Below are 26,591 nucleotides of genomic sequence, written 5' to 3'. Positions count from 1 at the left end.
ATGCAAAGGTCAACTGCAGACTTTGTGTGGGCTGATAAAATCGCCACCAACCCCGAATTACAGGGGGGGGTCAAATCATAAAATATTCCCTCTCAGGGGAGCAGGGGGAGCTAGAGGAATCAGAACCGGGCTGTTCCCGTCATCCCAGACCAACCGACCCCCCCCAGCCCCGCTCCCCCACCGAGACTCCAGCTGAGTGAAGCTGTTCAGGGTCCCAGACCGCACCCCTGAGCACCCCCCACAACCCCCTTCCCAAAACCCAAAAACTGGGCAAGAGAAGAGTCACAGGGCTTCTGGCCTGAGAAGCTGGCAAAGCTGGGCTCACTCAGTACTGGGCCTTTCACACACATCTCCGAGGACCATTCTCTTCCGAGGCTCCATCAGTGTCAGAAACGAATCTCAGAAAAGAAAGGCAGGAGCTCCCATCACGGCTCAGCCGAAGCCCACTAGTATCCTCGAGGACTCGGTTCCATCCCTGGCCTTGCTCCGTGGCTTAAGGATCCGGCGTTGCCGTGAGCTGTGGTGTAGGTCGCAGACGTGGTTCAGATGCGGCGTGGCTGTGGCTGTGGCTGTGGCGCAGGCCGGCAGCTGAAACTCTGATTGGACCCCTAGCCTGGGCACTTCCATATGCCGCAGGTATGACCCTAAAAAGCAAAAGACAAAAAAGGAAAAAAGAAAAGAAAGGCAAACACCAAGGTCAAGGCTTCAACTGGGCAGCTGTACTCAGACATGTCCTTAGGGCCGGAGGCTTCAGGGAGCCGCTCAAGTACAGAGAAGGGGCCCCGGGAGGCAGGGAGCCGCCTGGTTCTTCCTAATCACTCCTTTGGTCCACAAATAGGAACTGGGTGTTAAGCCCTCAGGAGTCAAGCTCTGCGTTTAAGGGCCCTACTCCATGGGCTCAAAGATGATCGTGAGATGTTCCTCTGAATTGGGTGACATCCAAATTGAGATGTGAACAGGAGCTCCTCAGGGGGAGGTGCTCCAAGCAGGGAGAGCATCTGTGCAAAGGTCCTGAGGTAGGAAGCTGGCCCCTTCCTTTCCTTAACTATATATAGCCTGGCAACGGCTGGGTATCTAGGTCTCAGGGTTCACACCCCACCCCACCCACAGAAATACAGTCCTCGTTTCCATTTTCTTTTCTTGTCTTTTCTTGGGCCACATCCGCGGCATATGGAGGTTCCCAGGCTAGGGGTCGAATCCGAGCTGTAGCCGCTGGCCTACACCACACCCACAACAATGCCAGATCCAAGCCACATCTGTGACCTACACCACAGCTCAAGGCAATGCCGGATCCTTACCCCCCTGAGCAAGGCCAGGGATCGAACCTGCAACCTCATGGTTCCTAGTCGGATTCGTTAACCACTGAGCCACAACGGGAACTCTCTCATTTTCATTTTCAAATGCAAAAACGTTCCAAAATACTCTCAATTCCCCCCCCCCAACATACGAGGTCCACCACCTCCTCACCCCTCCCTGTTGACCACGGTTCCACCTCTGCGGTGGTTTCTCGCGAGGAGGAGCTTCTCATGCCTGAGCGGCTCCCATGGGCCCACAGCGCAGGTCACAGCCTAGCTCCTCTCTGGCCAAGGGTCACCCCAGCTGCCCATCCACGTCCCCAGAGCAGACCTGGGCAGGGACAAGGGGGGCAGGGCCTGCTTCCCAATCCAAAGAAAAGAGCAGACCCGATGGGCTCGGGATGGCGCAGGCAAGGAAGGAAGGAAGGAAGGAAGGAAGGAAGGAAGGAGGAAGGCATCTCAAGCACAGGAAGTCCTCGCTCATCCCCAGATGAGACCAGAGTGCAGCCCAGCAACCTGCACCCCGTTCTGGGAAGGGAAAGGGGGTCTGGGGACAGGGAGTGGGCATGGGAGCACAGCTCTGGCCCCGTACGTGGCGCGCACTGGAGACACACAAACATGGCTCACTGACGAGCGTCTGGAAGTTCTGTCCGCACCCCCACTCTCCACCAAACACAGACTTTGGGAAGAAAATGAATCAAGTTTTACAAGCTTCCCTATTTACCCAGAGCTACAAATCTATCAGTGGGGAAGCTTTTAAAATAAACTCTCTCCCAGCACTGTCACTTCCTTTCTTCTATTTGCCATGACCCACCCCCATACACACACACACACACACACACCCCTCTTTAACCTTGGCAGTGGATCCTGAGTGTGAAAGAGAAATTCCAAATTCAGACACACATCAATGCCTACCACCTGTAAATACCCCCGGCTTTTTATTCTCCTCCTCTCATTTACCCCTGCGTCTAAACACACCCAGCACAGCGCCCTAAGCAGGCATATCTCCCCGAGAACACTAGCTACCCTTCGGCCTCTCCTCCTGGCATTCCAGAAAGACTCACTGAGCTGCCTCCAGGGCACTCTGCAGCTCTGCCTCAAAACAAGGGTTCTGCAAGTGCCATCTCCAGTTTACAGAGGAAGACACTGAGGCTCAAAAGGCAGGCAACTGGTACAGGTACAGGGTACTCTGTGGGAAAGGCCTTGGTACCAACGACAACCCAGGCTGCTTCACCTGGCTCCCACAGGTCCACAGACCACAAAAAGCAAAACTGCTTCCTTCAAAAAGAAAGGAAGGAAGGAAGGGAGGGAGGGAGGGAGGGGGGAAGAAAGAAAGAAAAGAAAGAAAAGCGGGGGAGGACTCATTCAGTGTCACCAGCACCTGGAGTTTCCTGCTGTGGTACAATAGGGAGCACTGGGACACAGGTTCGAGCCCCAGCCTGGCACAGTGGGTTGAGGATCCCGTGTTGCCGCAGCTGCGGCTTAGGTGGCAACTTTGGCTCAGATCTGACCCCTGGCCTGGGCAGTCCATATGCCACAGAAAGAAGAAAAAAAAAAAAAAAAAATCACCAGCAGCTTTAACAATCAATCTTAAAAACTGATGCCGTTTTGAGGCTCACAGTAAAAAAGGCTCATGGAAAACCTAGTGACTAGGAAGTCAAGCCTGAGCTTCCACACCAGCGACATCATTCGTGTGGTTCCTGGAGGCTCGGGGTAGCTTTCCCAGGGCAGGAGGATGTCCAGCAGGCAGGCTGCAAGGAGCTGGCAGTGGTCAACCTCTCACGGCCCCCGGGACTTGGGGAAGGAGAAGCGAGGGCTGAGGGGCCTTCCTGCAGCGGCCCCTGGACCATTTCTAAGGCTTGAGAGTCTCTAGATAATACGACCCACGTGCGTAGCTTCTTAAAGCCTTCCGAGCGGGAACACGTTGTGCACCCCCAGGGGCAGGGGGGTAAGTTGGGCGAAGCTGGGAGGAGCCCTCTGCACAGGAGAGGATCCAGGCTATGTGCTGGGGTCTGTGGCTGGAAGCAGCTGGGATCTCACGCCCAGTTCCAAGGCTGCTCACAACCCATGGTCCAGCCTGAGCTGGGGAGGCAATGCCACAGTACCCTCCACAAAAGCCGAACAGGAAGGAGGACTTGCTGCTCCACTTCCAATTTGGCCTCGCCAATTCCTCCTAAACCCTCTGACTGGCTTCCTATAGCTCTAAATCCATAAACAGGCCCTGCTTTCGGATCCCATCCTCCTGCCCAGCAAGAAGCCCCTCTCTGGCCTCTGTATGTCCCCGACCACGAGCTAAGAGGATCCCCTCCTGCCTGTGGGCTGGCATCCTTCCTCCCCCACAACCCCGGCCCATCTGCCACCCCTGGACCCTCTATACCTGGGCACCTCCAGCCCCAGCTCTCAACATGCCTTGGCAAGACAGCAGTAAGAACTTCCACGGCACCTGCCCCGCCCACTGGGTGGCTCAGAACATGAGAAAATCAGCTGTAAAAAAGTCCCATGTCACTCACGTGTGCGGGTGTCTCTGAGGGCCCGCCATGCTTCACAGACACAGTGGTGTCCTCCCTGGATTCTGTCACCTATTGCCTCTGGCTTCCAGGGTGCTGGTCAGAAAACCCCCTTGCGGAGGTCCCTGGTGGCTCAGAAGGTTAAGGACCCAGCGCTGTCAACTGTTGCGGCTCAGATCACTGCCATGGCCTAGGTTTGACCCCTGGCCCGGGAACTTCCACATGCCACGGGGTGCAGCCAAAAAAGAAAAAAAAAAGAAAAAAGAAAACCCCCATGAAGTGAGAGACTGAGGGAGACACTAACAACTACTCTAACTCAAGGACTGAACTGCTTAAATGTGAAATCCAACTTCTCATTTAAAGCAAAAGCAAAGCTGCCAAACGCCGGGCCATCCCTCCTTCAAGAAAGGAAGGATTTCCAACTAACCCTTTCAACCAAATCCAATGTGGCCTCTTAACTAAAATCCCTCTGCTCTACAGAAGGGCCTTCTCGGATTATTTTCCTTCAAAAAAGCATAATTTACACATCGAGTGTCTTTACTTTCCAAACCATTCAGAATTAGGGAAAGGGGGGAAAAAACACGTCTGTTTCTATTTGAAACTGTCAAAATTAGCATTCAGTAATTAAAAATCACACCCTTTCTCTTAATAACCTAACCAGCATGATACAATCAGGTTGTGCCAACTCTTTAATCTAATTGACTAATTACAGATTTTAATTTAGTCAGTTACTGAACAACTGTTGACAATTTGTTTTCATTAGGGACAGAACAGAATAAATATTTAGGCTTCCCGTCACAGCGACGCCTGTGATCAGCTCCCCACCCGTGACCCCAACGTCAGAGCGAGCTCTGGTTCCAGCAACATCCTGAGACCCAGGTGAGCCCGCAGCTCACCGGCCATGTCTCAGCTCTGTCCTGTGTCCCCACAAACCCTCCCACGAGCCGGCCCTCTCACGGCAAGATCCTCAAGTGCGAGCAGTGGCCTCGCTCCCCAAAGCACAGGCAATTCCCAAATTCACACACGCCACTCAGGAAGTGGCACACACTTAAATGCTGTGAAGAAAAATAAATCCAGCGCTACATGTCACTGGCTTTTAAGCAACAAAATAAGTTAACAGTCAAAATAGGTTTATCTGCATTCATCTCACTGGGATGCAAACTGTCGCTGACATCTTTTGTTTTTTTCTCTCAAAGACACATGTTTACAGGTTGTTACAGAAACGATCCCATTCTTTCCAAGAGCGTTTTTTTCCCCAAGGTCCCTCCTCGTCTCTCAAAGTCACCCGAAAGGTTAGTCAAGTGACCATGTCCTCCAAGGCTAGGAATGGGGCCCTGGGTTCAAATCGTGCTCTGTTGTTTAATGACGTCACACCCACGGCTCATCGCTTCCCTGCTCGGAGGAGCCTCGAGTTTCCTGATCCAAGGAATGGGATAAAAACAGCCTCTGCCGTGTAGAGTTACAGGGATTAAACGGTGCCTGGCCCAAGATGTGCCATGAAGACTAATCACCGCTGCTTCAGAAATGGCTTTTGTACCCCTCCCTGTCCCCAGGCTGCAAATGAGGACATTGAGGCCCAGAAAGAAGACAATGGCCGGTGGAAGGGGGCAGCCAGGAAGTGGGGAAGCCTGGTGAGAAAGCTGATTTCTGGACCCGCCGCCTGGTGATCCATCTCCTCCACTCGATGCCAGCTCACAGCGGCGGGGGAGGCGGGGGGGACACGGTACCTGCGCCTTTGCAGGTGCGTGGAGATGGGGGGCTCTGGAGCATCCTCGGTCGGGAGATGGGAGCGCTCCACCCAGGAGCTCGCCCCCTGCGGTGTCCAAGCCCCCAACCTGCATATTCCCTCGCAGGGAAGCCTTGCCTGCCCTGCCTGTGATGCCGTGGAGACCCAGAGCCCACACTGACCTCTGACCCTCCTCTCAGGAGAGAGGTGAGGCCTTCCTTCCGCAGAGGCCAGCTCTGGCCTTCCCAGAACTCAGCCAGAAGGAGCTAAGCGGGCGGGGAAGCACAGACATAAGGTCAGAGCGTCCCAGCCTAAGGACTCTAACCTGCTCTCTTGGAAACTTCAGGGACGCTGGAGCCATGGCTGTTTTGTGGTTGTTGTTTTAACAGCATCAAAATTGGGTTTGCCTCAACTGACATAAACCCCAAATTTCCAATGTTTTCTGAGATGATGAGACGCTTTCATCAGTAACTATTATGTAGGTCTCGCTTTTCCTATGTCTTCATTAAAATGAGTGGTGACTCAACGTATGCAATCTATTTGTAAATAAAATATTTTCAAGCATGGGGCCCAGAGGGGGTGAAAGCGGATTAATAAAAGCAAGCCTTCCAAGTGAAGCTATGGGAGTTCCCTGGTGGCTCAGCAGCTTAAGGTTCCAATGTGGTCAGTAACACCAGGCTTAGGGCGCCGCCGTGGCACAGGTTCGACCCCTGGCCTGGGAGCTTCCGCGTGCCGCAGGCATGGCCGAAAATAAATACATAAATGCAATGAAGAGGTGGGGAAGCTCTTCCTTCAGGTATAGGAGCCCGAAGCAAGATGTCTACTCCCCAGATGAGGTCACTGAAAACCAGCCCGGCCCCTCTGCCCCTGGGAAGCACAGCACGGGTGAGGAGCCAGTCGACCCACAGACAGGCCTTTAGCTCGTGTGCCCCCTGGGAACCCACGCCCCCCTAGTCCTGCCAGCCCTGGATCTGGGCAGTGGGTCACCAATTACTTAAGCAGCAAAGATGCCACATCTGGTCCTCATTCTCAGGGAAGCAGCGTGGTGGAAGCAGTGAAGGGCACTTTAGCTAAAGCCCACCCTCAACAGTCCTGAATCCCTCGAGTGCCTCAGTTTCCCTTCCATGAAACAGGAATACAGAACTTAACCCATGGGGCTCCTCTGAGTACAACGGGAGATAAAAGCAGCACTCCGAGAGGTGTCCAGCATACAGTCAGCGCTCAATAAAACTGTTTGCTGTTATCGGTTCTTCCTTCATGAAATGGGCAGAGTATTGTGTCCCCTACCCCTGCCTGAAGGAGGTGAGACGTGACTAAGAACTTTTTTTAAAAACCTGGCACATAGTAAGTGCTCAGGAAACACCAGTTTCCTTCGTTAAACAAGAGACGAATCATTCTCCAACCACGACACCGTCGTTCCGTAGCTACACCAAGAAACCATCGCCTTGGCTCTCAGTGGCTCACTCCCCATGGGGACTCACACTCCTTAAAATCCTGGGGAGGGGGCCGCACAGCCCAATAGGGTGATCTGGACCCGCCCTCTCCTCCTCCAGGTCCCTGAGACAAAGATGCTGCCAGCAAAATAATGCCCCACAAAGGATGTGGCGACAGTCCACTAGATTTAAGTTCATTTTCCGTAGCTGGGGGTCAGAATCGACTGCAGCGTTCTGGTGATCAGGTTTTCTGCAATTCCCTAGGCCGCGCATCAGCTCGCTGACAGAAACTCACTGCGGTATTTAAAGTGGCAGCCATCACAACTAACTCAAATTGTATTGGCTTCCCCGACGCTGAAATGCTCTGCTGAAACCATCAATTGGCCAATTCGGAGATAACGCAGTGGCTGAAATTCCCTGTCATGCTGTAAAATCCCCTTTTGCAGCGGCTCCGCAGCCTGGAGACCCACAGCCAACCCTGCACCCAGAGCCGGGGCCAGCACTGCCTCGTGGAACACAAGTGGGCGCTGGCCAAGAGGCAGGGCCTCCAGAGAGGGGGGAACATTTGCTACTGGAAGCCTTTGAAGGGACAGCGAGAAGGGAGAGGGAGCGGCCGCGTGCGCACGCCCAGCACCAGAGCTGCCCGCTGGGCTGTCTGCCCCCTCGGCCCAGGCCACACGGCCAAGGCCACGGGCAGCCCGCGGCACCTCCCGGGGAAAGCTGCAAATTCCAACCGGATGGCCCAGACGCAGAGCCAGTGCCAACCCCCCACGGGGAGGTTTTCTAAAGTCAGTGGCCGCCAAAGGGATCGGGAGCTCGAGTGGCCATGGACTTGCTAGGTCACCAACCTGCTCCAGGCCTCGGGTCCCCCATCCAGGCTCCCTCTTGAAATACATTCCACGATCTGATGGTCTGTTCACGTTTGAAAGAGACCATGATTTCCTAACCGTGTTTTACACATGCTCACCTGGCGTCCAAAAAAGCTTGAGCGGTAGGAAAACAAGCCAAACCTTACTTCCCATGGTTTCACATCACAGATGAGCTCAGAGGAGCCAACCCAAGGCCACCGCAAAGAGGCAGGACTTGAACTCTGGTCATCCAAGTCCAAATCCGCTGTGCTGCCCATGACACTGCCTCTGTCCCATCACCAACCAGCACAGGGCCAGGCATGCAGCGGGCACCCAGGAATAACTGCCCACCAGCCCATAGCTGTCCTGGGCCAGTCTGCACTGTTCATCCCAAGAGCTCGACAAGCTGTCGCCAGCATCCAGAGCAAGGAGGTCTGCCGCTGCAGAGCCTGCTCTCTCAAACAGGCTTCTGTGACTGCGAGAGAAGGATCAGAGGAAAGCCTCAGACAGGGGCCCCAGGGAGCAGCTGTGCTTCTTAAGGTCAGAGGGCTGTAAAACAGAAGTGAAATGTCAGGCGCTTCACCCAAACACACAAAGAGCAGGGGACACAAAGCCCGCCTCGGAGCTGTGCAAACAGCTGTCACCGGGAGGGGACAGGGAATCTGGAAGGCTGGGCCAACCTGGGTCAGACAGGATGCCCGGAGACCTATTCTCAAGCTTCTTGCTGTGACGAGAGCCTGAGCCCCGCAGATGTTCAGGCAACATCCTCCGCAGGCGGCCAGGAACCCCCGCCTAAACGGCAGACAGGCTGGAGGAGCTGCCCCCGGCCACCCCGCAGGGGCGAGGGGCAGACTTCAAGTGGGAGCCACTTCTGATTCAGCACTCAGCAAGCATCTGCCGGGCCCCTCTCACAGGCTCGATGCACTGAGAACAGGGCAGCGAACACCAAAAGCAGCGGTACCCAGGAACGACCAGGCATCGCGCTGGGAGCAAGCCGGGGACCCAACGCTCCCAGGAACCCTCGGAGGTGGGAAAGCCTCCTGCCTTCTTCCAGATCAGAAAACCAGGGTCAGCAATCACTTGCCGCTTGGCCAAAGCCACGCAACCTACAGGACCCCAGTCTCAACTTTCTGTCCTTTTGGGGGGAGTGGCTTTCAAAGGTTAGACTGAGACCCGCAAGAAGGCAAAGTTTACATCGAAAACCCAGGGCCCATGTTTCTTTATAAGCACCCGTAAATCGCTTGAAAACAGAAGCTGCCGCAAAGAATGCTTAGTTCACTCTGTGAGGATACAGAGTTGCTTTTTTTGTAACTGCCAGTTGTGACCCACTAAGTTCATTTCACAGGGCACTAATGGGTCACAACTCGCAGTTTGCAAAACAATGTGTTACCATTCGCCACTTGTCCAGCTCCATTAAAACGTGTATTTAGCACGCGTGATCCCTGATCCCGGGGCAGGGATCAAACTCGTTTGGATTCTCGAGGCTGGAGAGCCTTAGCTCACCACCCTCAGGATTTTCAAACTCCGCACCCGGCCCCAGGAGCAGAGGCCGCAGAAAGGGGGTAGGGATGGGGGCTCATGCCTGCAGGGGCTTTCAACCTAGAAGAGGGAAGGGAAGAAATACAACCTTGACCCCAATCACTCTCCTTCCTGGAAGCAGATAGCAAACGAATAGAAGTCACAGAGTTGAGGGCGGCGGGGGCAAGGTGTTCCCACAGGGGTGGGGAGGTCCTGGCAGGCCTGGTGGTGGCAGCCACATGCCAGGCTGGCATCTGCTCTACGGCAGGGCTGACCGGCAGAGGAGCAAAAACCCCATCTCAGGCATCCGGTGGGGGACACCGGGAAAGGGACAGAGAGAGCTGGGGAAGTTCGGGGTTCCTAGAGCAAGGGGGGCGGTGACACGAGGAGAAATGGACACACTGAACCGGGAGCGTCCGCGTGTCATCGCCTCGTCCTCACGGGCAGCGGGGCTGGTCTGGAGGCTGCATGGGCGACCCCCACCCCCAGCCACCTGAGGGGGCTTGAGGAAGAGAGTTCAGGCCCCGGGACCCAGAGTGCTCACCAACCAACAGGTGGCTCATGCGTCCCAGGCGCACCCCCATCACGCCAACACCGTTCCACAGCTGCCCACCTCACCCCCCTTCTGGCCATCAGGACGCCAGGACTCATGCCAGGCCTGAGGCGAGATGACAAGAACAAGAGCACACACAGGGCTCTGCTGCACCAGGCACTCCGTGTAGCATGTGTGTGCACACACACCCACTTAATCCTCGTAACAACCCCAGGAGGCTGGTATGCTTTATTTTATTTATTTACTTATTTTTGTCTTTTGTCCTCTTTTTTTTTTTTTAAGGGCCGCACCATGGCATATGGAGGTTCCCAGGCTAGGGGTTGAATCGGAGCTGTTGCTACCAGCCTACACCACAGCCACAACCACACCAGATCCGAGACACGTCTGCGACCTACACCACAGCTCACAGCAACGCTGGATCCTCAACCCACTGAGCGAGGCCAGGGATCAAACCTGCAACCTCATGGTTCCGGCCGGATTTGTTTCCACTGCGCCACGGCGGGAACGCCATCTATTTTTTTTACTTTATTAATCTCATTTTCTACCCGAGGAGACCAAGGCACAGAGAGGTTAATGAAGGTGCCCAAGTCTGCAGCTTGTAAGGGCAGCAAGGCAGCGCAGGACAAAGGAAAGGCTCCTGGGCCCTGATGTGGTCTGAGTCCTATCTGTGAGCTCAGGTGGGCGGCATCTTTCCTCTCTGGGCCTCCCTGGAAGCTGACTAGGTGACTCCAGCCCCACCAGCTGCAGCCAGGCGGTTACACAAACCACATTAAATACCCTTCCTGGCCACCTCATGGGGGTGCAGCTGTTTACCTACCCCCCAGGAGTGGAAAGAGGGGGCAGCCCATGCACCCAGAACCAGCTTCCAGAGAACCTGCCACGGCCAACACATCGCTTCCTCGCCCTCTCCTCCAAGCCCCTTTCTGAGACGCCTCACTCAATTCAAAGTCAGGTGGGGCCCAAGGCCAGCCAGGGCAAGGCAGGTACCAGAGAGGATGAAGGCAAGACGCTGACCACGGGGCTTTCAAGCCTGGTCACCCCCGAAAGCATGTACACAGCACAGCTAACCCTCCCCCGGCAGTTTTCCATGCCTTTCTCACGGCCACCCCCATGGTAAGCTAAGCAAGGACCCACCTTACAGTCAAGAGGGCAGCCCTCCCCTTACCCCCCATCCCTGCTAACGAGATGCACCCAGGTTTCTGATTGTGCCAAGCTTTAAGCTCTTCCCATTGGGCTACAAGGTAGCCACTCACAGGAGTGGGACAGGATCACTCTGTCCGACACAGATAAGGGGCACAGACGTCTCAGGGGAGCATTTATCTGTACCAGCCTGTGCCAGGACCGCCCGCTCTGGCCCTCACAGGGGTGCTGCGGGGGAGACAAGACACTGCACTGAGTATTGGGGGAAGGACTCTATACACCTCAGAGGGCATCACTGGGAAATTCAAGTGTCTGGTTCCCCAGGGTCAATCTGCTCTCCCAGAAAGAATATGCTGTTACCTTCATCGTATTACAAGTTTCTGGGGAAAATTTTAGGGCTGTAAAGACAAAAGAAACAAACTCACAAAGCACTGGCCACAGAGAAACAACCATTTCATACGAGTAATCCAAACTTAACTTGCACAACGGTCCCACAAAGGAATCACTATTTCCCCATTCAACAGATGGGAACACTGAGGATCCAAAAACCCGCCCTGCCTGGAAACGACAGAGTAGGGACTGGAACTCAGGCGTGTGTCCCAGCCACCTGTCAGAGTGCCAACGCTTTAAAATCCAGAGGATTCAAGGCCCAAAGGGGGAAAGAAGAGCCTAACATGGGGGGAGAAACATTCCTAAAATGCATCTCGCCAAAGCTACAGAAAACCCCATTACCCCGGCAAATCAAAAACAAACCATCATTATTGTCTGTTTGCTGTAAGCTCCCAGCAACATGCATTAAAGAAGTTTATGTGAATCGTCTAATGCACTTGTACCACGGTCAGAATTATTCCCAAGCTAAAAAAGATTAATTTTTCTAAATACTCTAAACCCTAGCACCATTATAAAGGCTACAGCTGGTGTAACATTTCTGTTATCTTGGCGGAAAGGCCCTCAAGCACACACACCTCCCCTGAGCTCACACACGCACACTCACCCACGGAGGCGGGAAGGTCAAGGGAAGGGGCGAGGCGGCTCTGGCCGAGGTCCCTGCTCCAGAGCCAAGCCGGCTTCCCTACGGCCTAGGGGACAGGGACGCGGCAGAGAGAGGTGGGTGTCTCCCGGCTCCCTCAGAGCCGTGGCTGGCACACAGCTAACTCTTGGTCCAAGTTTACAAATGCTCAGCTAACAAAGATGGCATTATGCACGGACTGGAGCGGACGGCTGGTCTTGGAGTTGAAATGGAGTGACCAGTGCCAAACACTTAAGTTTGGGTCCCCAGCACTCCCCGCCCCCCGCCCCGCCCCACCTCCTGCCTTGAAATCAAGGGCAAGGATTTGCAATCTGGGGTCTTGCCGCCACTTGAAACCCATTAAGGTGGCCACACTGCCCGGGTTCTGGCAAAACGCAATTCGAGTTACTCATGTCGTGTTTAATTAGCTACCGACAGAGGAGTCTGGCAGCCTCTGGGGTTAAAAGGAACTGCAGCAAATAGGGTGGGAGCCGGAAGAAAGGCCACAACACGCAGGCTGAGCACCAAGGGGAGCAGGGAAAGAAATGACTGTGTGTGTGTTTTGTTTTTATCATCTGCCACACAAGGGTGCCAAGGGTCAGAGCCAAAGGCAACACCGTGAACTTGCCAGGACCTCTGGGCAGATAGCTGGGCCGCTTATTGCGGGGGAGAGCACGCCCCCAGCGCCTCCGAGCCCAGCTGCGGGCCTTCTCCGCCCGCGCTGGCCACCCTCTCGTGCCCCTGCCCCGAAGGGTTCTGGCAGGCGTGGACGCTCCCCGCCGGCCTGGCAGGAACCTCAGCTCAGCGCATCCAAGGAGAGCCCTCTCAAATATCACTTTGCTATTTCAAACCCACCAAGGACGCTGGACCCCTGCCACAGAGCCACAAATACCTCCACTGCCATCCACGCCCAGGACTCTGGGGCACTTTCTGATTTTAAGTGCCCCGCCTGGAGACAAAGGCTCACAGCTGGGGGTGCAGGGAGGGTCAGCAGAGTCCTGCTATGGTGGGGGGGAGGCGGAGGGAGCACAGGGGCAGCTCCACTGAGGCTGACCTGAAAGGGACCTCACATCTTGGGGCAGGGAGACTGAGGCTCAAGATGCGCCAAGGTTGTAGACTCCACGGCCGCTGGGCACCCCAAGTTCTTCAGTGGGGACCACAGAGGGGCTTCGGACAGCAGGCCCTGAACCCCCTGAAATCATGCACCGAGTCTCCCTTGTGGGGATACGTGCATTTTCCGGAAGCAAAGGCCAATCCTTCTGTCACATTTTCTTTGCCAAAAGAGCCACCCAGCGCACCGTAACAAACACCTTCCTGGAGCCCAGGTTCCCCCCTCTGCCAGTGACTCTGCAATCACCTCTCTGGGGCTTTGGTTTAATTCTCTGCTAAATTCATTTCCTCGGTGACTAGATATGGGCACCCTTTGGGTCAAAGGCAAATATCTTCCCTCTGTTTTGCAGCAAATTCTGTATCAAATGAGGGTTGTCCAAAGCTGAGAGATGGCATTTGAAAGACTTGGGTCTAGTCCCAGCTCTGCCACCTCCTGGCTACAGGCCCTTGGACAAACCATCTGAACACCAGGCCTCAGTTTCATCATCTGTAAAATGGGGGGGGGGGGGGATTTAATCCCAAAACCTGACCAAGAGGCAGCTGTGAAGCCAAAAAACCACAATCACGTATTGAAAAGGCGTTACGCAAAGTACAACAACGTGAGCATCACGGCTCTCCAGCACCTTCTACTCAGAGGCACTGAGCTGGTACATGGAAGCATTCACCCCACCAAAGGCCAGGACCAGACAGACATTGGCGTCTAGGAGAACCCATGGGGACCCACGGGCTTCCTCAGCACTCTGAGAACCACTGCTCTGGCCGGAGGGGAACAGCAAGGAAGCCACAGGCGGAGTCTCCAAGAGTCTCCTCCCATGGCCTCGGGGCTCTTCTGACTTCAGGAAAACCAATTTCTCAGAAAAGTCCATTCCGGGTACCAAACCCCCAATGCTCTGGGTTACATGTGGTCAACATGAGGCCGCGCCAGCTTACACACCATGAGCCAAGCAAGCTGAAGTTGCCAGGTGTGCGGGGGGTGGAAATAGATGGTGACTCAAATAAAAACTCACCAATTCAAAGAAAATTTAAACCCCTCGCCCACTGAGCCATCTGGTTCATTCCAGGCCCTGTAGCCTGGCTTGGACCAGTGAGCCTTTGAGGTAACCTTTCGCCGACCCACCAAAAGGAAGCGGAGGGAACTTGCCAGGAACACAAACTCACTTCCCTGAGAGAGCCAGGGCCCTCCTCATCCATGCCCCACAGGCACACACTCCTCACTGCCCACCGAGGCCCGGGCGGGCACCTGGGCGGCACAGACCAGCCCTGAGACTCTGTGCACCTCCTTGATGGAAGGCAGAAGAACAGTTTCTGCACACTCTTACCTGCACTCCACTTCTCTTCTAAAAAAGGATTTAAGGTACCTAGTTAACCCATGTTAAAATCACCTGGCTCAAGGTGACCCAGCAAAAACAAGTCACTGGAAGAATATCTTCCAATATTCCACCGGCTGCTCCAGGCCAGGTTACTCACTGACCCCAAAGGACCTATTTTGTTCTTACCCACAGTTCCTTAGCCCCATCATTCACTTAGCATGTGTCCCTACTATGTGCAAGGCATTATGGGAGCTACAGAAATGAATAGTTCTGTAGACGAATGGTCTATGGCATGGAAAAACTTTAACATGCTGTGGTTAGAAAAGACAAATCCAAATGAGAAGTTAGCCAGAAAGGTGACATCGCCATAGACCTGTGAGGCCAAGTCTTGGCAGAGCTGGGAGCACAGATTCCGGAATCAGCTATGATCTGTGTTTGGATCCTAATTCCTTGCTTTTTTTCTTCTGGCTGCACCCGCAGCATGCAGAAGTTCCCAGGCCAGGGATCCAACCCAAGCCACGGTGATGACAATGCTGAGTCCTTAACCACTAGGCCACCAGGGAACTCCTGGATCCTAATTCATTTTCTTTTTCTAGGGCCACACCTGCGGCATAGGAAAGTTCCCAGGCTAGGGGCCGAATCAGAGCTGCGCCAGCCTGCACCACAGCCACAGCCACACCAGATCTGAGCCACGTCTGCAACCCATACCACAGCTTCATGGCAACACTGGATCCTGAACCCACTAATCGAGGCCAGGGATCGAACCCACATCCTGATGGATACTAGTTGGGTTCCTTACTGCTGAGCCACAACCGGAACTCCTGGATCCTAACTTTTTTTTTTTTTTTTTTTTTTGTCCTTTTTGCCATTTCTTGGGCCGCTCTTGCGGCATATGGAGGTTCCCAGGCTAGGGGTCGAATCAGAGCTGTAGCCACCGGCCTACGCCACAGGCACAGCAACATGGGATCTGAGCCGTGTCTGCGACCTACACCACAGCTCACGGCAACGCCGGATCCTTAACCCACTGAGTAAGGCCAGGGATCGAATCCGTGTCCTCATGGATGAGAGTAGGGTTCGCTAACGGCTGAGTCACGACAGGAGCTCCATTGTTCAATATGTTTTATCATTTCCCTATTGCTTCTCTGTCACCCCTGCACCTCAATGCCCCCCGGCCCTGACTCCTGCACCCCAGAAACGTTCCCTTCCCACCGCCACTCACCACTCCCTCCCTCCTCACAGGACCCACTTCTCAGGCTACAGGATACCAAGTGAATCATATTGATCCCCAAATCTGAGAACCCCGGGCCTCAGTCACTGTGACTTCCACTCTTGGTGGCATCTTCCAAATGTCTATAGCGACCTCAGCCACCTCCACGTAATTCTGCCGCCCTTCCTTAGCCCATTTCTGAGGCCAACCCACGCAAACCCTCACGACCACCATCGTGTATCAAGGGGCAGAACAAACCACAGACTGCCCGAGTCTGATTTCATTTATGACGACATCAAACACGGTTAAAAATCATTAACTTCTCTGAAAAATATCACAGCCAAGCCACACCAAGAAAGTGATCTGAAACAGACACACTCATCCATCCCTCCCCCACTCCAGAATGAAACCATTTGCATAGCAATCGAATACAGGGCGCACAGGAATCAGCCACCCAGGGGTTAAAACGCTCACACAATTTTTCCTAGGTAGAAAGGTCAAGTTCACCCATTCTTCTTCTATGGTTCATGTACCTCGTAGCCTCCGTCCCCAGCCTCCAGCTCAGGAAACCCTACAATCATCACCCCCAATTTTCCCAGGAGAACCACATCACAAGCGAACTGGTCCTCTTACCTCTAACTACTCAAAGTTTACCAGGCCGTAAGTACCATTCGCCAGCTTCTCTTTTTCAGCCCTGGAGGGGGCACAAGAACGGGTCAAATTCCTCAGCCTTCCACTCCAAGGATAGTTTCTTTACAGCCACAGCCACGTAATATCTCATCGCACGGAATATCCTCAAAACCAGCGCGTCACCAGCAGCGTCACTAACTCCTCGTACGACAAGGAGAAATTTTCAGCACCACGATATTCCTGGCACGGGATTCAAACACTTGTCGATCTCAACCTAATGGGTTCTGGTCTCCGGGGCCGGTTTCCACCTGCGTGCGGCAGGGGGGGCAGATGGCCTGGCCAAGCGGATGGGCTCTGATGATGTTCGGAACACCAACATGCACGCCCTAGAGCTTCAGGGCTGTGCCCGGGTCACTTCAGGCAGAAGGGAAAGAGCAAATACATCGGCTCTTCTGTGCACCTGCACACACACAGGAGGCGCGCACACGCACTTAACCGTCTACGAGGCCAACAGGAAGCAGAGGAGGCCGGGAAGATCTTCAGACACGTCCCCTTCCATCCTGCCCCAGCAGACCCTAACCTACCTCATCTGATCCTAAGTGGCTCCAACCCAGTTAAGAGTCCAATTTTTTTCAGGGGCCCGTGGTGAGAAGTGGACATGTGGCAGACATGGCTCTCATAAGCCCTTCCTAAATCTTAAAAAACTCCTCCACGTCGAGGGTGAAGGACAGAGCAGAAAGCGCTACAGTGGGAAGAAACCATCCTCGCAAGAATATTTTCAACAATAGATGAACAGACCAGCCAAGGATCTCAAAGTATACAATGTCTTCATGGATACAACACGAGTTCCCGTGCGCGCGCATGCACACGCGCGCGCAGAAACACACAATCTGAAAGATGGCTCCCTGAAAGTAACACAAGAATGCATTTCGCCAAATTCCCAAAAACACCCCTTCCCCTCCAAAACACAAGTTTCAAATCTGCATCGTGTTTTTCGTGGTTGTGGGCAACTTCTCCATGAAGCAGCACCAAAGAGGCTCAGTCCCCGCCCTCCCCGGCTGATGGACCAATCAGGCAGGACGTAAAGCCCGCGTGGCCGAGCCCTGCACAAGACCATTCTCATTCCCGGATAGGTATCTGGGCTCTTTTGCATGATTACAACATTATGCCACACTGTTCACCAAGTTAGACCACGCGGCTGAGAAGGGTATGGGGCGAGGGCAGCAGGGAGGTGGGCAGGACAGGAAGAAAGGCAAGGAGAAAACAAAGACCACTGCCAACTAGCTGTGTATTTGCTTTGGGTACTCAAGAAGTTAGAGCGATCCAACCCCGTAATTATTGCCAGGATTAAAAATTTGTTACTCACGTAATCATGAAAGGCTTTTGCTTCACTCGAATGTTCACAAGTGTCTCGCCTTTCAGGAGCTGCACAGTAAAGGTCCCAAAATACGCTGCAAGTCAAAAAATAAAATAAGATCAGGTTACTAATGATTACTTGTGCGCCCAACGGCAAGGGTACGATACACGGCGCTAAGAGCACCAGGCCCCCCAAGGCTCAATCCCACCTTTCCAGCCTCCCCTGGGCAAACTCAGCCTAGAAAACAAAATGGACCCAACCCCTTCTGAGAGCCTCTCCCGTGTAGTGAGAGTATAGTAGCGCTCATCCATCAGGCACCTACTACGTGCTGGATGCTTCACACCCCAAGACACTGCTTGTAACTACCACAGCGCTATAAGGTAGGTGGTTTTATCCCCACCCTACATACGGGGCAACTGAAGCTTGGGGCAGGTTGGTACAACCCACCCACGGATGCCCAGATGGGACAGGTAAGAATCTGGATGAGAATCCATGCCTGGCTCATCTGTGCTCCTTTGACACCCCCCCCCCACTGGCTGCATTTCATAAAAAGGTTAAATTGTCAAAGTCAAGACTATGATTCATCTGTACGGCAAGCCGGGTGACTGGCAATAAAGGGAACCCACAGGTTCTTATCCCAGAGCCCCTACGCCCCGCCCTGCCACCTCACCCCCCCACTTCCTCCCAGACCCTCTCCCAACGTACCATTACACAAGACCCATTCCCCTGCCCCCCGCCCACCGGAGAACATATATCAAGTTAGGCAACAGCGAGGTCATGGATGACCGAGTGTCTTGCTCTTTCCCGCTGAAATAAAGCTGCTCCTCAGAAAACCCCATGTCCGGCCAAAGCGGGGTGGGGCGGGGGTGCTACGTGTCCCTGCCTCGTCCCCCTGCAAGACTTTCGTATAGTCACTCAACACTATTACGCGAGAACAGCCGTACGGTTCTTTGTCAACCACTAAGACGCTGTACAAACACGAGGCACTAGTCAATGGTATTAACAAGGAGCCCAGAAACCCTCTCCAGGTCAGGGGCCCAAGGCCCAGGAACAGGAACCTGCTGGAACGCCAAATGGGCGCCAGAGCAGAGGTCTGACTCCCGGGCCAGTACTCCTGCCCCCATCACAAATAGCCGGCACAGAAGAAGCCACCTGCACCGCCAGCTCGGCCAGGGCACCTCTCAAGCAACTCGCTCCAGGTGTGCGAATAACACGTCCCGGCCCCTCTTCAGATCGGCCCCACCAATGCCTCCCACCCCAGAAGCCGCCGAGGGTCATTTGCTCGGTGTCAAATCACAGAGCCCCCTCCGCCTGAGCCCAGCACCACACACTCTGGTTCCCAGGGCTGAGACAAGGCTGGAGAGGTTTGGGGGAGATTATGGAGAGAAAAGGAAAATCGGGGACTTCTATTGGCGGCGGGGGGTGGCGGTCAAGCACGTTCCTTTCTGTCCTCCGAAGGTGCACACACCTGACGGGACTTCCACACGCTAAAGATTTCTTACGCGACCAACTCCCCGGGCCCTTCTGAGAAACTTTTACTCAGGAGCCTCAGTTTCTGCAAAAGCCGTGATGGCCAGACCCACGAGCCCCAACCACAAACTCCGCTCCCAGGCGACCGACCCCAGCAAGCCCACCACCCACTCCCACGGGAGGATCCTCACGCCACACCAAACGCCTCCAACTCCCGGCAGGCAGTTCCGAGGTCGGCAGAAGTAATTAAAAACTCATTTTCTCTGCGCAAGTTACAACAGACACTTCATCCCCCTGCATTTCAAAGACACTTGAAACAGGAACCTGAGCTGGCAGTCAGGTAAACGCGCTCAGAGCCCAAGACAGGGCACCAGTTCAGTTCCCTGCACTCCACCAAGATATCAAAAGCCGGTCTGCTCTCTTTTCCTTTTGAAAAGGATGTCAAAGACTCCACCGATCGGTCCCACAAAACACCCAAGTCTTCAGCTCGCAGCAACTCGCGCCAGCTGACCCTGAGCTTCCCTCCCGCGGGGCTGCAAAAGGAGAGCAGACCGGTGGTTGGTCTCACCTGGGCAGGGCCCAGGGGCCTGGGAGAGGGTCACAGACAAGGGGGAGCCCCCGCTACCAACTACAGGCACTCAGCCAGGTGCTCAGTAAAACGAAACTTGATGGGGTGGGGGGAGGAGGGGGCTGCCATCGGTATAATCAACATCTTTTAAAAGAAGGGGCAACCCCTTCTCGCTTTTTCTCCGGGTGCCTGAAAAGGTCCCCAAAGGTTTTTCTCTCAAGGTATGGAGCTCCAAGGAGAAAAAGGAAGAGCCAGGCCAGTTGTTAAACAGACCTGGTACCCCCTCCGCCCGGCCCCGCCCCCGCTCCCTCTAATTAAAGCAGCATGCAGAATTGACAAAAATCCTTCCAGGTTTTTTCCAAGCCTCTGCCTAGTGCCTCGGAGTGCGATGTACAAGTCAGGAGTTTCTGCCCGAGCACCACGCACGATTTAGTAGATTCTCAACAGGAGGGGACAGAGGAGGCAAAAACTTTTAGGCACCGACCTCCTCTGCCCTCTTCCCCCTTTGCCAGGCCAGGCCTGAGAACCCAGGGGTGCCCTGCTCTGGGTGACGCTGAGGGCTAAGGCATGGGAAGGGGGGGGTCTGCTCCAGACCGCACGTCTTTGTTCACTTAGACCTGGGCCTCGGAACAAAACAAACACACACACAACTATCACACAAACTTACCACCACCACGAGTGCAAAAACCCAGGCGGTTCTCCCAACGTGATGTTTTTTTCCCATCGAATCTGGAAGGGAGAGAGCAGAGACAGCTTAGAGGAGCAGAGAGAAGGGGTGGGCTGGGGGCTTCCCGGAGCCAAAAGGCTGTGAGGACCAACTAACAATAAATGCCAAAAGGTGATAAAAATTCAAAATGGTGGCCACAGTGGCTGCTCCAGAAAACAAAGGCTTTAAGAATAGTGGGGACGAGGGGGTGTCAAGAAATTGGATGAGGGGGGAAGTTCCACTCACCTCCGATAAGAAGGTCTGTGCAGATTTCTGTGCTCCTACATGCAGTAAATATTCGTAGACGTATAAAGCTAACCTGGAAAGTGGGCAGGGGGCACAGAGAGAGAGAGAGAGAGAGGGAGAGGGAGGGAAGGCGTCAGATCACACCGGGTGCTCGCTCCTGGACCTTGCCGGCCGGCTCCCAGCCCTGTCTACGCTGGCCCATTGTGGCCCCAACCAGAGGTGAGCAGCTACCTCGACCCTGCCCGGAGCCACGGGTGCGAACAGCTAGGGGATGGGGACCAGGAGAGGCGTTACTTCAAAACGCAGGGGCTGAAGAGCAGCCCCCGAACTTGAACTTCCAAGCAGCGTCGCAGCCAAACCCACCGAGATCTCTCAAACTCGCAAGCCATCCGACCCCAGAGCCTCGCTTCTTTTCCCTACCCACTCCTTGCCACCCTGTCTCCAGGTGTGAGAGTCGGGGAGACTCCGTCCGGGACTCTGGGGTGCTCCGCGCGCTCCGGAGAGGACAGCAAAGCGCCACCCTCACCACCTCCCCCCAAAACAACTGTCCCCCAAGCTTGGAGCCAAGCCGGCGCCGCCGTCCCTACCCAGCCCGGCGCCCCGGAGGGCCCGGGGCCGGCGGCGAGGCCGAGGGCAGGGAAGGGAGAGCTCTCCCGGCCGAACAAAGCCCCCGGCACGCACTCCTCACGCCGCGGGCGGACAAAAGGAGCCTTCGGGGCTGCAGAAGCCACGCGCCCTCTGCCCGCGCCCGGTGGGCAAAGTGCGGCCACCGCGGCGAGCGCCCCGGCTTGGGTGGGCGCCCAGGCTCGCTCACGGGACCTCGCCCACCCCTCACCGCAGGCCCTCGTGCCCGGCACGCCCCGCGGCCCCCAAGTACCCCATCCTCCGGCGGCGCCCCCCGATGCCCCAACCTCCGCCGGCTCCCAACAATGGGCTCTCCCACGCCGCCCGCCGCGGCCTCGGGAAGGGGCCAGGCAGGCGGTGCCGGGGCCCGGGGCCCGGGACGCAGCAGCCCCCGCCCGCCCACCTGCCTCCCACCACCCGCCCGCAGCCCGGCGGCAGCGCGGCCGCCACTTGGAAAATAGGGCTTACTTTTCCCGAGCCTGCCCGTCCGAGGGCACCGCCGAGCCTTTGCCTTTGGCAAACATGTTTTGCAGAGAAGAGGGCGCCGAGCCTCGCCGCCGCCGCCGCCGCCGCCGCTACCGCTCCGGCTGCTCCCGAGCTGCCCCCTCGCTCCCGGCCCCCTCCCCGGCGCTCGCTCGCTCACTCGCTCGCGCTTTCCTAGCCGCGATCCCCTCCCTCCCCCCCAGGCGCTGGCTCCGCGCTCTTTCCAGCTGTCAAAGCGTCAGCCCCGGCCGCGGCCCCATTGCCCTGGAACTCCTCCCGCGCCGGCTCGGCCTGGGGTGCCGGTGCCGCCGCCGCCGCCGCCGCCGCCGCTCGCCCGTCGGCCCGGCTGCCCGCTGGCTCGCTCGCGCGCCGCCCGCCCGGCTCCGCCTGCGCCGCCCTCTGCGCCTCCAGCACCGCTGCCGCCGCCGCCGCTGCCGCTGGTCTACTTGGAGCTCAACCGAACGTGGCTACCCGGGCGAGGGAGCTAGGCGGGCGTCAACGTCCCGCGATTGATGGGCGCCTAGACCAATTGGCGCGAGGGGGCGGGCCCGGGGCGGCCCGGGAGGGACGCCCTGTCAGCGCCCGACCGCGGCAGTCCCCGCTGCGGCCGCCTCCGAGGAGCCGCTGTTCCTGCTCCTGCGAGCGAATCGGGGGTGTTCGGGGGCGCGAGCCTCTCTTTGCTGTAGATGTGGGGAGGGGACACGAATCGGGACGGGGGAGGTCTAGTTTCCCAGCCCCTGCGAGGAGGGGTCCCGACCCGCGCTCTCCAAGGCTGGGACCACTGGGGGGCGAGGGGGGGCGCTGCGGCAGAGTCGGAGGGGAGGGGGCGCGGACCCCTGAGCGGAGCGCCGCCGGCTCCCTCCCGCCACGTCCCTCTCCCTTATCTGCCCCTCACCTCCCCCCGCCGCAGCTTGCGCTGGCCCAGCCCTTATCTCCCCCTCCCCCTCGCCGGTCCCCCACCCACCCCCCACCCCCGGCTCCGACCCCGACCCCCTCCCCAGACTCCTACCCTCCCCCCTCGGCTGCCCCGCCCCCTGTCCTCTCCCTCGCCCAGTCTGGCTTCGGAGCGCCGGGCCCGGGGCTCCACGCTGCGAACTGGGCGGCTCGAGCCGGCGCCGAGGCGCGCGGCTGCTCCTTTACTAGATCATTAAAATACTTTGGAAAACCCCAAAGTGGAGTCGCGCGAAAATGGCCCTTGGCCTGCTTTAGGGAGCCCGGGAGGGAGGTACTGAGGACTTGGGCTAAGAGAGGGCAGAGTGATCGCTCCCAAATTTCGGAGGTCTGCCCGCCCTAGTAAGTTAGACCCCTTCGGCTTCTCCACGGGAGACGGTGCTATCCCGGGGTAGGAGGGCATCACCTGGGCGCCCAGCGATGCGAGATGCGCGCCGCAGAAATCTGCAAACTTCAAATAAATGGAGCTAAATTGGGGAGTGGGAGACGAGAGTCAGGAGTGGGGGGAGGGGAAGCTTCCATTGTCAGTGACCCAGGTGTACAATGGGAAATTGAGGGGGGGAGGCTGGCAGAGTGACCCAGCTATTTGCTGCTGACTCCTTTCTGCCCACGCCAAGAACCCGAGGACACACTGAGTGTCCCTCACCAGAGACTCTCGAGACCAGAAACCAACGAAACAGGGGAAGACTCCCCCATTTTCAGACTGTTTTTAGAGCGCGGTTCTCTTTAAATGCGATAAAACACTGTCGGCACTGTCTCTTTAAAAGAGTCAAGCAGAAAAAGCTGTGTAAGCGCTGATTGGCTGCCTGTTTGGATACATCTTTAGGGGAGCCTTGAAACTGTTAGCCTAGGTTGATTTTTTTTTTTTTTTAACTGCGCTGTTCCAATAAACAAGTAACGCCCCTCCCCCTAACATGCCTCGCACCAAACAATTAAAGGATAGGTCAGTGTCCTGGGGAAAACACGTTTCAAGTAGAAGAACTCAGAACAAAATAAAGAATCTTTCACTACCATTAAAGTTTGCTTATTTTAATCTGTCGAGGAGAGAAAAGAGGTCTTGAAAAAGAAATGCCCCGCAGCAAACGGATCTGCATTGGTTCAGGAAGGAGACTGGGTGCATTTTTGGAATAATGTTCTACTCAGTGTAACAGCCTCCCTAAATTAGAATACAGCCAAGCCCTACTGACGCCTCTGGACGCACTCTATTCTCTGCCATGACCTAGGCAGGGAAAAGGGGCAGAAAAAGGGAAACACTGAACCCCAGTCTCTGGTTGTCTGGGTGTTAGCTCCTAGTTTAAAGGTTGTTTTGTGAATGAGAGAAGCATGGAGGTTGAGAGGCAGTTGAAACACAAGCATAGGGGAGAGAAGGAAATAATTACAGTTATTTTTTCCCCCAGGCCATTTAATTTAATAGGGCTAACTTAAGGTACCTTAGAGCCCACACTAATTAAATTGGCCTGCTCATACCCTTCCCCTGGACTTCTATTTTTGAAGGACTAGGAATGGCCAGGGTTGGCTTGTCAACATACTGACTCACAGAGAAGCCTGACTCATCTTGGGTCTGCAAGGCCCACAAATTATGAGTATCATGAGTATGGGTTAGGTCCTGGCTAAAGGAAAACACAGCCCTTCTCTGGCCCTGCTACGTCAGAGTCTCTACCGAGTGGACCATGCTCCGTCAGCTGCAGGGGTGCAGCGTAGGCATATCTTTTGGGGCATCATTTTCCTCACCTGTCAAATGGGCAGGGGGATCTTTAATATCTCTTGAGATTCTGATGTTCTATCTTTTTCTTTCCTCACTGCCCCCCCACCCACCACCCACCCCCCAAAAAGGACAAACACCTTCCAGAGCAAGTGTGGTATGCATTCAGGGCACCTGTGCCAAGTAGAGTGTCCCTATAGTCTGCCCTTCGCTGGGGCTTGACACAGAATGTTGGTAGGTTCGTAGTGGAGCTAAAAGAGACAGTGGGAGGACCCAGACAGAGCGAAGAGGGTGCCCAGCCTGCTGGAGAGAGGGGAGCTGATGGGTTCCTGGGAAGCAAGACCACTCAGCAGCCTCAACCAGGTGTGCAGGTGCTGGCACCATGGTCTGAAATGCAGTCAGATGGACTTCCCTGGTGGGCTAGCAGTTAAGGATCCGGCATTGTCACTCGGGTGGCGAGGGTTCAATCCCTGGTCTGGGAACTTCCACATGCCCATGCCGCAGGCATGGCCAAATAAATAAACAGATAAATAAAACACCATCGGATCAGAAGGAAAGACCCTACCTCAGAATAGCAGCATCTCTGTGGAGGGCCTAACTTGACAGGCAGGCAGACCTCAGAAAGTTGGCAGCAATCGCTCTCTCTTCGCTTAGCCCAAGTCCCCCATACCTTTCCCCACTGGATGCCCCAGTCCCCACATTCCCCCACCCACCCACCACATCGTCTGGCCTAGTGTCTATATCTGGAGTGCCTTCCTCCCCAAGCCCCTTCTCTGATGATTCTTTAAGGCTTACATCCCCTCCAAAGCCTCCTCCTCTACGAAAACCTCCGTGCTTTTCACTCCTGGAGTAAAACCCATCCTTCTAACCCTCTGCTTGGTCTTCTTTTGCTTGAATCATAGTAGTGTTCCATATGTTTTGCTCATTGTTGTGGCCATTTATTTACTATCTGTCTCCCCCAGCAGAGGGGCAAGAAGGCAAGAACTAAACCTGAGTCATCTGTGTCTCCAGCACCAAGCACAGGTTCAGTAGCTGTGTACATACAATTAATACTCAATGTAGGGGAGCTCCCGCTGTGGCGCAACGGGTTCGGCAGCATCTTGGGAGCACTGGGACTCGGGGTGATTCTCCCATCCAGCACAGTGGGTTAAGGATTTGGTATTGCTACAGTTGCAGCTTCGTTCCTGGCCTGGGAGCTCCATATGACTCCGGGCGGCCAAAAAAACCTCAATGTAGGAGTTCCCGTTGTGGCTCAGCAGGTTAAGAATCCGGCTGGGTCTATCCCTGGCCTCACTCAATGGGATAAGGATCCGGTATTACCCTGAGCTTTGGTGTAGGTCACAGATGTGGCTCAGATCCTGCACGGCTGTGGCTGTGGTGTAGGCCGGCAGCTGTAGCTCTTTTTATTTTGTTGTCTTTTTGGGCCCACACACCTGCGGCATATGGCAGTTCCCAGGCAAGGGGTTGAATGAGAGCTGTAGCCGCCGGCCTACGCCAGGGCCATAACAACAGGGGATCCGAGCTGCATCTGCAACCTATACCACGGCTCATGGCAACGCCAGATCCTTAACCCACTGAGCAAGGCCATGGCTAGAACCCTCGACCTCAGGGATACTAGTGAGGCTCATTAACCACTGAGCCACAATGGGAACTCCCCAGCAGCTGTAGCTCTGATTGGACCCCTAGCCTGGGAACTTCCATATGCCCTGGGTGTGGCCCTAAAAAGAAAAAGAGGCACCTCTGGTCAATGCCTTGAGCTTTTCTGCCAGCGGAGGCTCAGGCCCAGGCTGGTCAGTTTCAGTTTTAGTGGAAGTTTCCCCCAGGCAGTCAGGGGTCTCCATGGGAGGGGGTGCAAGAGGCAAACCCCAGAGACCTGGCTTCAGCCTGGCTTAGGGCCCAGCTCAGGGCCTCGCTGGTGGACTTTGGGCAGGTGACACTCTATCTCTGAGTCTGTCTGTGAAATGAGGGTGTTAATGAGGGAATCACTTGCTCTCAGAGTCAATGTTGGCCAGGCCCACGGTTCTGATGCCTCTGACCGTGGACAGTCACCGCTTTGGGAGGGTGTGTGGAGGCTCTTTGGAAATGATAACTGGGGAAAGAGTTTGTAAATTGAAAAGGCTGATTACGCCTGATGTCATCCGCACAGCAGAGCCAGCAAACAGGTGCTAAGGAAGAGTTTTTCAGTTTGAAATCAAATG

General features: G+C 55.4%; 1 protein-coding gene across 2 annotated transcripts in view; it reads right to left on the bottom strand.

Annotated features, from left to right (window-relative positions):
• The window catches only part of SSBP3 (single stranded DNA binding protein 3), a 169,918-nt gene extending 147,991 nt beyond the window's left edge, over positions 1–21,927 (bottom strand). For both annotated transcript variants that reach the window (XM_021096594.2, XM_021096596.2), the window contains exons 1-4: positions 21,726–21,927; positions 20,634–20,706; positions 20,349–20,410; positions 17,653–17,737 (exon numbers count right to left, since the gene is read on the bottom strand). In XM_021096594.2, coding sequence (XP_020952253.1) covers positions 17,653–17,737; positions 20,349–20,410; positions 20,634–20,706; positions 21,726–21,781 — 276 coding nt within the window. In that variant the 5' untranslated portion in view covers positions 21,782–21,927. The remainder of the gene's footprint in view (positions 1–17,652; positions 17,738–20,348; positions 20,411–20,633; positions 20,707–21,725) is intronic.
• Between the last annotated feature and the right edge of the window lie 4,664 nt (positions 21,928–26,591).

Source organism: Sus scrofa, chromosome 6 (assembly GCF_054392235.1).
Source record: "Sus scrofa isolate SSC_HxYL_T2T_F1_AM1 chromosome 6, Sscrofa_HxYL_maternal_Yorkshire_Landrace_v2.0, whole genome shotgun sequence".
In the NCBI taxonomy this organism is placed as follows: Eukaryota; Metazoa; Chordata; class Mammalia; order Artiodactyla; family Suidae; genus Sus; species Sus scrofa.
The sequence above is the reverse complement of the archived record's forward strand: the minus strand, read 5'-3'. Positions and strand labels throughout refer to the sequence as shown.